Genomic DNA, 13,299 nt, shown 5'->3' with positions numbered 1-13,299 from the left:
CTTTCCCGTGACCTTGGGCAAGTATTTAACTTAACTGTGCTTGAGTTTCTTCGCCCCGTCACAAAAGGAGCTGGTCCAGGCAGAAAGCTCAGAACAGTGTCTGCCATGTACTAAGTGCTTGTTAAATATCACCTGTTAGTCCCACATCAACTTCTGAAGCTGCTCTGAACCGGAGAAGCTCTCAATGCGAGGCTAGGAGCCCAAAATCCCACCAGCTTTGAACTCCACTAGGAAAGCAGAGAGTGACCTGCTTTGCTACAGGCTGTGGGAACTGGTCAGGACCCTCCAGCCCCGGAACACAGTCAAACCCCGACCCAAACCCTCAGTCCCATGTCTTACTTTGGGATGACCCTGGAGAGGAGTGTTGTGAGACCGGGGAAAAGCGGCACAGTGCAGGCCCCTACTTACTGTGCGTGGGCGTACACTTCTACACGATCTTGTAGCACCCGAACGATGAGCCAGAAGTCAGGCAAGCAGGGCCCAGGGAGGCCTGAGAGCGAAGACTGTGGAGGTGTTGGCCCGGGTGGGGTCCGCAACATGAAGGGAGACTTCTCCCCCAGGGTCTCATTGGGACCCTCGCTGTCTGAGCCACTGCTGCCACCATCGTAACCTGTGTCAAATGAGCTGAGGTTCAGCCCCAACCTTTGGCTCATCTGATTCTCCAAGCGTGTCAGGCTTGATGGGCCCAGCCCCTTCATGTCAGTCCCTTCTGATGGCCCCTGCCCAGTCCTTCTGCCGCACAGCCCAGTCTCTGCCTCCCATCAGCTTAGAGTCCTCCCCAAACTGTCCCGGCTTACCCAGGTGGTCAGAGTCCACACTGCCCTGACTGGACATAAGGCTCAGACCCCGGCTGGGCCCAGGCTGACTCCCTGGGAAGAGAAGGGAAAGGTCTGGAACCTCTACTGAACTTGCTTAGGACTGCCCGAGCTGCCCGAGGAGGGAAGCAGGGCCAGGGATCTGTTAAGTCCCTGGTCTTAGCCCCCAGACTTTGTTGCCCAAGTCCTCTCTTACCTCCCTGTGGCAGGCTGAGGAGGGGGGCGCCCTCAGAACCCTCTGGGGAGCCAGGGGCTTGGGGGCTGGCTGTCAGGGCCTGAGGGGCAGGAAGTCAGAGCTAAATACAGGCCCCACACACCAACCTCCACCCCCCCTCCATTCCCAGGTCATCCCAGGAAAGGCTCACCTCCCCTTCGATGCCTTCGGCCCTGTCCTCATGGCTGTGCCAAGCCCAGGCTGCTGAAGGAGGCTCCCCCTGGGACCCACCTGGCTGTTGGCCAACTGCCACAAAGAAGAAGCCACTGTCAGGATCCTCAAGAAGAACATGGCCAGGGAGGTGAAGGCGGCGAAACTCCTGGGGAGCAGGAGACAAGGTCACAGTTAAGGCAGAAGCAGCCCTCCCTGTTCACGGCACCCCACACTTCCTCATCAGACCCTCACAACTACCTGGTATGCAAAGGGTCAGGAAGTTGCCTAAACTTCAACAGGCCTAGTGGCAAGGAAAGGGGTTGGGTCTCTTCCCGCTGAGTTGGGCTGCCAGGCCATGGGGCAGGGGACAATGTGGTGAGGCGGCTGTTCGGAGGGGAACGCTATGGACTGAAACCAGGAGAGGCCCTTCTACTTCCGTATCTGGAGTCTGGAGAAGAATGGGCCCCAGAACCATCAGCGGGTATTCTGAGGGCAGCGTACCTCCTTGAATTGTGTGAGGGAACGTTCTGGCCCAAACACAAAACTCAGTGGCAGGGTTTGGCGAAGGCAGGTGGAGCGTCCAGGAGAGCTGTGGATGTGGGCAGCTGCACGGTGCAGGGCAGGGCTCTGAGGGATGCCCCCTCTTCGCAGGGCTCCCACCATCTCATCCTCCAGCAACCAGTGGATCTACACAGAGCAATCCGGGAAGTGGCCAAGGGCACCTCCTGGCCACCTGGGGCATCACCTCACTTGCAGACTAGAAGACACCTTGCCTCACAGATTAGGGAGGCCTTACTTTGATCCCAGAATAAAGGGGCGCCTCACCTTCCTCATATGCTGGCAAGGGTATCAGTTAGTGCTGAGGGGCTATCACTTAGCCTGGGGGAGGGAAGGCCCTCACCTCACTCATGGTGGTCTCAATAGCCAGTCTGTGGGGTGTGGCCAAATTGGACAGTCCCGGGTGCCTAAGTGGAAGAAAGGGTTAGATGCTGGCTTCCAGAGAACAAAACTGACATGGCGCGAAGAACTCTGAGAGGCGGAAGGGGAAGTACCTGTCTTCTTCTGGGGGTGGCAATGGGGGCCCCAGGCCATCATCTGACCTTAAAGATGATGGCTGCCCTGGGGATCGCGGGAATGAAGCACTGCTTTCAGACGTGGACCTTAACAGGGTAGGAGTGAAGGTGAAAGATCAGCAGCTACTCTCTTCCTAGGCCTCCTTAGCACTTCTTTCTCGGAATCCTTAAGGGATCCTGAGTCCCCAAGTGCCTCTAGATTCCTTTAATGGGCCCCCACCACAGGCCTCCCCTCCCCCCCACCAAACTTGTTGCCACACCGGTGGTGCTGAGGGTCCGAGGTCGGGGGAAGCTCCACTTCCAGAGGCAAGGTCAGCACAAAGACATCCAGGGTAACACTGAGGTCCCTCAGGGGCACTCGGCCTCCAACAGGGGGGCCCTCCAGACTGGAAAGCACCTGGCCTGGGAGAGGGGGAACGTCAGGAGTTGCTGGAGCCCGGGGACAAGCACAGACTTCAAGTCCCCGTGCTAATGAGTTACATCCATAGGCCCTGTCCCCCACCCCCGACAGGCAGGCGGGCTGTGCTGGGACCTGTGACCCGCCCCCAGGGACCCTGCACTCACCCAGGCAGGTGGGCAGGCTGCACACGGGTACTGAGCTGTGCTGCCCACGCAGCCGCACCGAGCACGTGAGGTGCAGGAACAGAGGCGGCAGGTCGCGCACCAGGCTCTCTGGCCCCGTCGGTGAGTCGCCCCCCAGGATGCTGAAGGAGTCTTCATCAGGGTTCATGGTGTCGGCATCAGACAGTGAGGCAGAGTCGAGCCCCGCCAGCCCCAGCTCTGGCTCACGGCTCTCACGGTATTCCACCTCAAGCTCTGGGTCGCTCTCAGTGACCACACAGCAGGCTGCCGTGTCTCCTAGAAAAGGGTGCGTGTTGTGTGCTCACTGGGACAGGCTGATAGCAGAGGGCCCCAAATCCCGGCTTGAAGCAGCCGTACCGTCTCTCCCCACTTGCCCACACACCTTCTTCTCCTATAAGCTCAGCCTCTGAGAACTCCAGGTCACTGACTTTTCTGTCCACTGTGTCCCGAGGGCCCTCATCCTGAGCAAAAGAGAGACAGCTTTAGCCAAGGCCAGACAAGAGCCACATTGGGGCCTCAGGGAGCCAAGTCAAGAGGATCTGGGTGGTTATGTGGGGCTGTGGCTCAGGGGTTTGAGGGAGGAAGGGAGGAAGCCACTGACCTCTCGCCGGCTGGACGGAGGGCAGTAGAAGAAGTAGTGTGGATTGGAGGGCACCGTGCGGAAGTGGAGACTGCTGATCTCCAGGAACTTCTCCTGTTTGGGGTTAGAAGGAGGCTACTATGTCAGCCTGCCCTCAGCAGAACACTCCCCCCAGCCTAGAGCAGACACCTACACAGGCCGTCCCAAGACAGCCCACCAAGGCTGAGGGCAGGCGGGACTCCACCCTCCTCTTCCCCCAGCAAGTGTCCCACCTGGATAAGGCCATGAAGGGCGTCATGTGCCTCTCCTCTGAGCTGGCAGACGTCTGTCAGAGAGATCTCCAGGCTGGGGTCTGGGTGGCCAGGGACACGGCTGCTCTGAAACTCAGGCTCGCTGAGGTCCTCGGTCTCTATGCTGAGAGGTCAGGGTGGGGGTGAGGGGAGTTGAGGCGTTAAGAGCCACCAAGTCCCAGAGGAGCCTGCGTCCCTACTGGGAGTGGCTCACAGTCTTTGGCTCTAGCAAGGGTGCTTAGTACAATGGCAAGGGCAGTGGGAGAGGCAATAACCACGCCACCCCTTTGGCTTGAACCCCCACGTTTCTTAATGGCTGGACATTTCTGTGACACAGAGGTATGAGTAAGGAGGACTCCCAGTTTTCTGACTAAGGTGGAGGGTGACCTCTTTCACTGGGGAAAAACAGGTGGAGAAGCAAGATTTGCTGGGGTAAAAACGCACGGATGTGGGGGCATGGAGGGTAGAGGGTCTAGAGCTCCAGACAGGGAACTGAGCTGGAGTTTGGACCTGGGTGTCATCAGGACCCTCTTCCCTCTGCTTCTTCTCCTCCCTTGATGCTAGCATACCACAGGGGCCAGACACACAGTTGTCTGCTCGCTTGCCTTTCTCCTTCCCTTCATCGGGGACCTGCTGGGCCCCTCAGGTGAGCTGGGGACCCAGCAGGGAGCAACACACTCTGAAACTCACGAGTGGTTCCAGGGATTACTACTATTGCCTGAGTGTTCTCAGGACAAAATTCCCCTTTCACTGACGGCAGCCAGCAACTCTCCACCCCTCAACCAGCTGCACACTCCATGCCGGAACAGGAGAGACAGAGAGGAGACGGAAATATGGGAGCAAGAAGCCAGCGACAAAGCAACTGCCTCCCCGATGTGTGGGCATGACCTCGCGCAGTCTGACCCCTGGCTTGGAAAGTCTGTTTACGGGGATCTGGTGCAGCCCTGATGCGTCCCTCCAGGACCACCCTAACCTGGACTCAGAAGCCAGGACAGCTCGTTCCCGCGGCTCCGGGCCCTCCTCGATGCTGCTGCTGAAGGGCCCAGGGCTGAGAGGCCCGGGGCTTGGGGGTGCCTGAGGCAAACCCCGAGTGTGGCCGCACAGTGCAAGCAGGAAAGGGGTGATGTCGACTTCCTGTAGCAGCTCCTCACAGGCATCAACCGCGATCAACAAGTCCTGCGAGGAGACATTCTGTGCTTGCTGCAAACTCCCGAACAGCCCTGAGGAAGGGGAGGAAGGGGAAGGCGCCATGAGGGTCAAGTTCTGGAAACAGCCCCTCCAGCCCCCATGCCTGGAATCCCACAAAGCCCCCATCTCCTTCCTGACGCTCCCTCACAAGGCCTCCTGCTCACCACGGACGTAGCACCGCTGTGCGTGCTCCTGCAGCAAGGCACAATGGTTGGCTGCCTCCTTGAACCTGGGCTCCATCCAGGCTGAGGACGAGGAGGGCTGGTCGAGGAACGGAGTCCTAGGAATGGGAGGGAGGAGCTAGCTTGGCCAACTCTCCTGAGGGGTATCTCAGACTCCCCAACCACCCATGCTCCCGTGGACTGCCCATACATCTCCACTGAAAATATTCACGGCCCAACAAGTTCAAGTGATTTGCTGAAGGAAGCTAAGCCAGGAGCCGGCAAGACATGGACTGAGTTCCTGCCACTGATCATCGAACTGTCAGTCCCTCCGCCTGAGCGTGGTGGTCGTAAGCCTTGGCTGGGGGCCGCGGTGGGGGCAGAACCTAGGTTAGCGCTGAGGGTATGCACCGGAAGATGAGGTCTCGGGGTGCCTGAGGGGGCTGCAGGCCAACCATCTGCTCCCTCAGTGCTTCCAGGGCACAGCTATAGACGTAAACAGGACACCGGGTCCGGGGAGCATCTGCACTCTCTGTCTGCGGGGCCTGACGCCCAGCATAAGCTTGTAAGTCCCGACGTGGGCTGAGGTCTTCTGGGTTCTGGGCAGCGTCTGTGGGAAGAGGTGTCACGTGATCCCTAAGCCTTCTATTTCTTCCCGTTTCTGCTCCTGCTTAACTGACTCAGAGCCGGCAGCCTTACCACTGGCTAGGGTGACACTGAGTGTGGGAACCTGGGCCTTTGCAGCCCTCGCCCCAGGTCCTCCCAGATCTTTCAGGCTGGCGGCCCCGCTCCAATCCCCAAACTTCGGCTTTGTCTCCTCTTGAGAGGCCTCCAGGCCATAGGCAGCCAGGTACTGGACGTCTGAGGAGGAAAAGAGAGACAGAAGTCAGCTGCTGGCTGGCCTGGTGAGGGAGTCTAGGGGCCAGTGATGAAGGTGAGGGGGCGGTACCTGAGAAGGTTGCAGGGAGGAAAGTCAGAAACACATGCTGGGGAGTCACAAGCCTTGCATAGCAGCGCCACTGAGGGGGCTGAGCAGAGACGAGAGGCTTGAGCGTCTCAGGAGGACCTCCACCCTGTAAGAGAAAAACCACCTCAGAGCGGTCTGCAGGGCCACCCAAGCCCAGCTCCCCTCCCCCACCCTGGAGTGCAGCCCTAGGTAGAGCTGTGAGATCCAGGACAAAGGGCAGGGATGGCATCCTGTCTCCGGCAGGAGGCACTTAGCATCCCTGGGGACAGACAGCTGGGGCATGGATCGGTGCTAACAGAAGCTCAGTGGGAAAACAGGCCCAAGGAGACAAAGCGGTGCTGACCAGGGGAGGAGGAGCTGCGTCTCCAGTGGCCTGGGTGCTGCTGACTGCTCCATCCTTTAGGATCCCGTGGCCCCCTGCCAGTGGCTCCGCCGGACCTACGATGGGGGTAGAGGTGGGTGGGCGAGGGCAGGGCTGGCAGAGAGGCAGGGCTCTGAGGGGACGAGAGGAGGCTGAAAGCCAGAGACAGAACCCTGCCCTGCTGCACAGGGATGGGGAGAAAGGGCCTGGGCCAGAGGGTGCTGTCTGGGAAAGAGGCAGGAGCTCACCTGGACTGTGGCAGGCCCGTCGCAGCACCTCACTCAAGAAGGTGGCCTGCTCAGCAGCGGTAAGCGGGATCTCCCGGTCACTCAGCTCCTGCCCCAGGCAGCTGTGCAGCAGGCACAGCACCGTGTCGTTGGCGGGACAGGGCCCCTCGGCGAGAGGGACGCCCTCTGGCTCTGCCCGACACACACTCCGCTCAGCATCGAGGGCCTCCTGCTCCCCGGAACCCTGGCTCCGCCCTGGCCATGGCAGCCCTCGTGCGGCCTCCCAGCCACCTCCTGCCCCAGCGCTCATCTGCTCTCTCGGCTCGCTCACTCCCACGCCCACAGGCCCTGTGGGTCTGTAAGGAGGAAGCTCACCCACCTCTGGAAAGCAGAAGGAAGAACATCTGTAGCTGCTGACACTGGGGCAACAACCCCATTAGGTCAAAATGGAAAGGGATCTCGTGGACACAGGTATCTCCTCCCTGGTCCAATGCTAGGAGGGAGGAAAGGAAGACAAGAGCCTTGATGAGACCCAGATGCCCCAGCTATGGTTCCCCCCACCAGGTGGGTCCGATCCACCCCGGGGGGCCCCTTCCCCACTGACCAGCAGAGACCCTCGGCTCTGGGGGCAGGGGACTCCACTCCTTGCTCTGGCACAGCTGTATCAGGTATTCAAAGCTCAGCATGGAGCCTATGCAGGCAGCATCCCGAGGGTGGAGCTGGGGCACAAAGAGCAGAGGTCAGGGGTCAGCCCGCCCTCAGCCAGAGTACTCAGGTGGCCAGCTCTGCAGGAAGCCCCCACAGTCAGAGACGGGCAGAGCACAGAGACTCAGAGGGCCCAGGAAGCGCACGGGCTGCTCCAGAGGAGACGGCGCCACACCCGGTAAGGTTGGGGGGTCCTTCAGAGGCTACTCACAGCTCGAGGGATCTCGGAGTATGTCAGGTCCCGGAGGTGCTTCCAGCTCTCGGGGCCGGGTGCCACCCGCCCATACTGAGGCTCCACCCACACCTCGGTGACTAGGTTGAGCTCAGAATCTCCTTCCAGGGCCTCCACCTCCACATCATTGTCATCATCTGTTGAGAAGCTAAAGGAGGAGGAACCCTGAGCCTGGCGGAGAGGAGAGTCCAATCCACAGGCGAGTGGCAGGGGGTCAGTTCACGGAGGGTGCACGGGACAGATGGAACTCCCACAGGGCCTTTCCGGAACAGCATCTGCTTGATGAAGCAACTGCAAACAGCATCCCCTACCCCGACTCTCCAACAGCCCAGGAAGAGCACTTTGGGGGACAGAGCGACAAGCGGGAATGTGGAGAGAGGCGGCCCCCAGAGAGGACCCGGGTCCCACCTGTCTTTGGTGGAGGCAGAGTGCGGGGGGAAGAGGATGTACTGGACGACACAGGTGTGCTTCTCTTCGCCGGCAGCCTGCCCCAGGGGCTCATTCTGCGGGCACAAGGGTAGATCTTGGGCAAACCTCAGCCAGGCCAGTTCAGGCCCTCAGACCCTAGCCCCCGGTACGCTGTCCTGTGACTGGTCTCAGGCTTTGGGTCCTCTGGACAAAGGGTCCCCATGAGGCCATTTACAGTAGTCCCAACCCGGCTGAGAGGCAAGCGTCCCTCTGATGATGGGCCCCAGTGGGGAGGCGTCACGAGGGACGGCAGGTACCTGAATTGGAAGCTCCAGGACCATGTTGATGATTCCTTCCCCACTGCAAGCAAAGTGGAAGCCTTCGGAGAGTCGGACTCTGAAACCCCATAAAGGTTGGGGTGGGGATGGGATGAGATGGAGGAGGGACACTGAGTCCATCCTCCTGCCCCACATGCCACTTATGTGGCTACTTCCAGCAGCCGTCCCGGCAGACTTGTCCGCTGGCAGCCATGCTCAGACTACTGGAGCCTCAGGTGCAGCAAGCTATAGCTGCACAGGCCAAAGTAAGCCGGCTGTGGTGGGTAGGGGGGAGGCAGAGAGGGCAGTGGCAGGCGCTACTCTGCACTCAGTACTGTGCATAACGGTGGGGGTGGCGGGGCCCAGAGAGGGGCAGGGTCTGACTTAGGCTTTCTGCCAGGGTCTACACTCACTCTCTCCCCTCCCTGAACTGCCTGGCCTGGCCCAGATGACATACTCAGTGAGGATGGACAGGAGCTGTGCAATGGCACTGAGTGGCAGTGCAGGTGCCAGGCCCGAAGGGACACTCCAGAGCCACCGCTGATGGTATAGGTAGCGAGACAGCGACGCTAGGCTAGAAGAGGCTGAGCGGCCCGACACCAACGGCAGTGGCCCCGGTGGCTCCAGTGTCAGTAAGAAGGGCGCCCGGTAGTCCAGGGGTAGCTTCTCATACCTGGGCAACAGAGGCAACACCTTGATCACCACTCAGACCCAGCTGAGCCCCAGCCTTCCCATGGGTCCCGGCCTGGGCGCCAGACTCGACACCAACCTGATGAGTAGCTTGTCCAGGGGCTTATGCAGGACCACAAGGCAGGGCCGGTCAGATAGTGCCTGCTGCGGACCCAGCATCGGGGGGGACTTGGAGGGAGAGCTGCCCCCACCAATGCCCCCCAGCCCTTTCCGTTTGACCTTGGGTGTTGGCTCCTTGCTTTGCACCCGGTGGGGGAAACGCAACCGCAGGATCTCTTCCCGCAAACCCGACACAATCTGGGGGAGAAAGGTGATCAGATCTCCCTAACTCCATCCCTTCTAGGTCCAGAAGAAGGGGCCCCCAGACAAGGTGAGAGAGCCCTCTACTCCAAGCATTCCTTACTCTGGGGGCTCCTCTCTCCACTGGCCCAGGCCCTATATAGTGGGGGAGAAACAGCCAGTCCATCCTCCAGGGCTCCTGGGTCTGGGAGTCAGTCAGGACACAGCTCACCTTGTGTCGGGCCTGGGCCGGTGTGCCGATGGGAAAACCCAGGCGAAGGACCATGCACGGGGCCTTGGAAATGATGCGGACCATGTAGAAGGAGGAAGGGGGCTGGTCAGGGGCACTAGGGAGAAACGGGGGTCAGTGAGCAGCTCTACATGGGGAGTCAGTGGGTGGAGGAGAAGGAATGGTGAGGTCTGGGCTTAGGGGAAGAGATGCAGGATGTGGGGGACAGGGAGGAGTGGGGGCCCACCGCTCTGCATACCTGGAGAGCAGCTTCACATAGGAGTAGCCCTCGACCAGCACGAAGCTGCTCCAGTCCCGAAGCAGGGAAGTTAGGGAGGAGTGTGAGATCCTGCACTGCACTGTGCTGTAGCGCCCATTACTGCCGGGGGTGTGCAAGTGCTTGGGGATGGGCCTGGAAGAGCGGGGTGGGCTGAGGTGAGGCCTCATGGTCCCAAGTGTGGGGGCCAAACACAGACTGCTACTGCTCTCTGCCAGGTCCTGTCTGAGGATGTGGGTGTGGGTAACTGGGAAAGACTGGGGAAGCGTCATTGTCTTCCCTTGGCTGAGGGGGGTGAGGGCTTGTCTGCTGTCCCCCCACCCCCCACCGGGCCCCCAGCCCGCAGCGGGTACCCACGTGTCATGCTCCAGGATGAGCACCAGCCGATGCATGTGCAGCCAGCGCTGCCAGGAGTTGGCATCCATGGACAGCACCGGCTTCCAGTAGGCTGCAAACTGGGCGTGGGAGGAGTCGGACCCACTGTGCTGAAGTGAGAGCACCTGGGGACGGGAAGGACAGCCCTGTAGGAGCCTTCGTGGAGAAACACGGCACAAGCGCCAATTGGCAAACAGGACCGTGGGGTCCAGGGGTCAGAGAGGAGCTCAGAGCCCAGCCTGGGATGGGAGCCTAGGACAAAGGCCAGATTAGGAGGAGCCCAGAGACAGACTGAGCGGCCCTTGAAGCTGCATCCAGGTGAAGGATAGAGCTTACCATGTCTCCATCACTGCCTTGGGGAAAGCAGCTGAGTGACGGCAGAACTCAGGGTGAGCCGGCCATGTGCCAGCGTAGGCCAAGGGTGAAGTCAGCACGGGACAAAGTAAGCTATGGTCTTCTGGAAGTGCACAGCTCATGGCAGTGGGCACGGGTGAAGATGCCAGGGGGGAGGGCGCAGAACACACCATGTGGAGAAGGGGTGAAGGGGCTCCTGGGCACCTCTGCATTCTCTAAGTCTTTACCCCTGACACCCGTGATCTGCTGAGGACAGCCTCTCTACAGATCCTTCTCTGTCAGCAACTTGGAAGGAGGGAGGAGAACTGCTCTCAAGGCTAAAGCTAAGGAATTCTGTTTAGGTGCCTCAGACTTGAGAGGGAAGGAAAAAGGGGGCGGCTCTGGGCTCCAGAAGCTGTGCCAGTCCGAGCCTGGGTGGGTGTGGAGTGGGGCTGACGAGCCTCAGAGTCACTCACCGGGGTGGTGGAGCCGGGCGGGATATAGAAGAGCGGCACTCCACTCTTGGTGCTGTCAGGAAGCGTGAAGTGTTCCGGGACCGAAGAGAAGGACTGAAGGTGGGCTAGCATCTGGTCTGTCTGGTTAATGCTGCAGAGCAAGGGCCAACCCTGAGCCACCCCTGACTCTTGTGGGCACAGAGGAAAGGAGTCCCAGGGGGATGTGGGACTCTGGACACAAGCCTGGGCCTCAGGGGTGCTCTCACCAGTTCCCAGTTTCACACCTCTGTCCACCCACACAACAAATGGGCATTGCTCACTGAGTGGTGTGACCTCACTCACCTCTGCAGCGTGTTCCAGAATCGTCGGATGACGTGGGTACGATACAGTGAGCGGATGGGTTGCCTCAGTGCACAGGACACATCATGCAGAATGTCATAGCCCCCTTCCATTGTCACTTCCACCCGTGTTCCTCGAGGGCCCTCAGGCTCCAGGGGCCAGGGCGCCACGGCCACGTACTCAATGCGCATGTTGTGTTTCCACAACAGCACGAGTTTCACCTCCAGCTGAGACCCTCCTTCAGGGGAAGTGGGAGGCTGGTTACCAGAAGAAGGCACAGCGCTCCAGCCTGGGACTGAGCTCTATCTGAAACCCCCACCGACCTCCTGCAACTCTAGCCTGGCAAAAGGTTCCAAGCATGCTTCCAGAGATTTCAGGCCTAGGGCCTGCCAATTGCCACAAACAGAAATTTATAGGAGTGATGGGAAAACAGAGTTGGCTACACCACCCACTGCAGACCCACCCCTGGCAGATGGAACCAGGAGGCTAAATGCTAAGAGAACAAGGCCCTGAAGGTGGTTCGGAACCCACTTGTCTGCAATGACAAGCAGCATCTCACGGGTGACACCTAGGCGCCTTCTGCTTTGTCTGGCAGGTCTGAGACTTGCACGATGGGGCAGGGCCTGGTGACCCTCACCTTTGGCCAGCGTGACCTCTCGGACACTGTAGCCCTCTCGGAGCCGTACAGACACCGTGCTGACCAAATCGGCAGGCACCTCCTTCTCCGTGTGTTTCTTCCGGCGCAGGGCGAGGGCAGGGTTGCTGCTGGCCGAGACCAGGTGCTCATTAAACAGGCGGTGCTGAGAGCCTAGAAGACCAGCGAGGTTGGGGAGGGCTGGGTGGCTCTCTGTGAGCTGACAGAGAGCTGGGCGGGGGAATGGGGGTGGCTATGCTGACATCCCAGGGGAGAGAACCATGCCACAACAGTCAGCCCTGGCCTGAGCTCAGGGCCCCTGGGGACCCCTTCCTGCATCACCTCTGGGTCCATGCTATACTTCCCGGCTCCCACACCTGGCCCCTGCAGTCTGCCCCTCACCGCAGTAATACTCAGGGTTCAGGGCTTCCCCACTGCGCAGGAAGGAGTAGAGGAGAAATGCCCGGTGGTAGACAGTCAGACCCGGGCTGCCTGGTTCTGGCTCCGGACAAGTGGACAGGTAAGAACCAAATGTAGCCATCGCGATAAACTTCATCAGTTCCACGTTGGGCACGTGGCCAAAACTGCAGTCATAAGAGTAAACTCCTCCCACCTAGAGAAAATGAGCAATTAGAGGCCTAGCTCCAAAAGTGGCACAGGAGAAAGAAGTACAAAAAGAGTGGAAGAGACTGAGCTGGTGGCTGTGGTCCCCCCTGCCCCAAGGACCAGGACCACAGAGGAGGAAGTGGGCCAGTGTTCTCCCTTACGGACCACTGCTCTGCAACTTTCCTCCCCTGGGCCCTTAACTGAAGCCACACCCTTCAGCGGAACATCAAATGCCAGATTGCACCACTCACTAAAGATTCTGGAAACTGGCTGGTTCACTGGTTCACTGGCTTCCTATTACCATCGGAGAGACTTAGGCATCTCTAAAAAAAGTGCTTCTCAAAGCTTAGGATATATACAAAACACCTGGGGGTTTTGTTAAAACGCAATAGGTCTGGGGTGGGCCTCAGATTTTCCATTTCTAACGAACTCCCTGATGACGCCAACGCTGCTGGTCCATGGACCGTAGTGAACACTAAGCCTGTAGATCAGAGATCGGCCAACTACATATGACCTGTGGGCCAAATCTAGCACATCACCTGTCTTTTAAATAAAGTTTGGTTGGAACACAGCCATGCCCATTCATCTTTTCTATGACTGCTGGGACACTACAAGAGCAAAGCTGAGTAGTTGTGACAACCATATGGCCAGCAAAGCTTAAAATATTTACCAGCCGGCCCTTAACAGAAGATGGGGAAAGACCACCTTGAGATGTTTCACTTAATTCCTTGACTTCTCCATTCCTGAACCCTCATCTCCAGGAACTCTCTCTATTCCACTTGCCCACCCACTGCCTATACGCTGTCCCT

General features: G+C 59.3%; 1 protein-coding gene across 1 annotated transcript in view; it reads right to left on the bottom strand.

Moving 5' to 3' along the window:
* SZT2 (SZT2 subunit of KICSTOR complex) overlaps positions 1-13,299 on the bottom strand; it is a 50,823-nt gene that overhangs the window by 18,038 nt on the left and 19,486 nt on the right. The window contains exons 8-40 of the mRNA XM_032877521.1: positions 12,287-12,497; positions 11,888-12,058; positions 11,254-11,488; positions 10,933-11,062; positions 10,106-10,248; positions 9,731-9,883; positions 9,475-9,589; positions 9,043-9,260; positions 8,731-8,946; positions 8,274-8,352; positions 7,957-8,051; positions 7,528-7,696; positions 7,216-7,330; positions 6,991-7,104; positions 6,633-6,803; positions 6,367-6,461; positions 6,006-6,129; positions 5,756-5,917; positions 5,468-5,666; positions 5,060-5,175; positions 4,681-4,927; positions 3,690-3,831; positions 3,439-3,531; positions 3,220-3,298; positions 2,820-3,113; positions 2,516-2,657; positions 2,235-2,342; positions 2,084-2,147; positions 1,684-1,869; positions 1,181-1,348; positions 1,012-1,090; positions 798-869; positions 409-610 (exon numbers count right to left, since the gene is read on the bottom strand). Of these exons, the coding sequence (XP_032733412.1) occupies positions 409-610; positions 798-869; positions 1,012-1,090; positions 1,181-1,348; positions 1,684-1,869; positions 2,084-2,147; positions 2,235-2,342; positions 2,516-2,657; positions 2,820-3,113; positions 3,220-3,298; positions 3,439-3,531; positions 3,690-3,831; positions 4,681-4,927; positions 5,060-5,175; positions 5,468-5,666; positions 5,756-5,917; positions 6,006-6,129; positions 6,367-6,461; positions 6,633-6,803; positions 6,991-7,104; positions 7,216-7,330; positions 7,528-7,696; positions 7,957-8,051; positions 8,274-8,352; positions 8,731-8,946; positions 9,043-9,260; positions 9,475-9,589; positions 9,731-9,883; positions 10,106-10,248; positions 10,933-11,062; positions 11,254-11,488; positions 11,888-12,058; positions 12,287-12,497 (4,907 nt within the window). The remainder of the gene's footprint in view (positions 1-408; positions 611-797; positions 870-1,011; positions 1,091-1,180; positions 1,349-1,683; positions 1,870-2,083; positions 2,148-2,234; positions 2,343-2,515; positions 2,658-2,819; positions 3,114-3,219; positions 3,299-3,438; positions 3,532-3,689; positions 3,832-4,680; positions 4,928-5,059; positions 5,176-5,467; positions 5,667-5,755; positions 5,918-6,005; positions 6,130-6,366; positions 6,462-6,632; positions 6,804-6,990; positions 7,105-7,215; positions 7,331-7,527; positions 7,697-7,956; positions 8,052-8,273; positions 8,353-8,730; positions 8,947-9,042; positions 9,261-9,474; positions 9,590-9,730; positions 9,884-10,105; positions 10,249-10,932; positions 11,063-11,253; positions 11,489-11,887; positions 12,059-12,286; positions 12,498-13,299) is intronic.

The sequence above is a fragment of the Lontra canadensis genome, unplaced genomic scaffold (assembly GCF_010015895.1).
Source record: "Lontra canadensis isolate GAN:19392208 unplaced genomic scaffold, GSC_riverotter_1.0 scaffold60, whole genome shotgun sequence".
Lineage (NCBI taxonomy): Eukaryota > Metazoa > Chordata > Mammalia > Carnivora > Mustelidae > Lontra > Lontra canadensis.
Note: the sequence above shows the minus strand (reverse complement) of the source record. Positions and strands in the feature narration are given on the sequence as shown.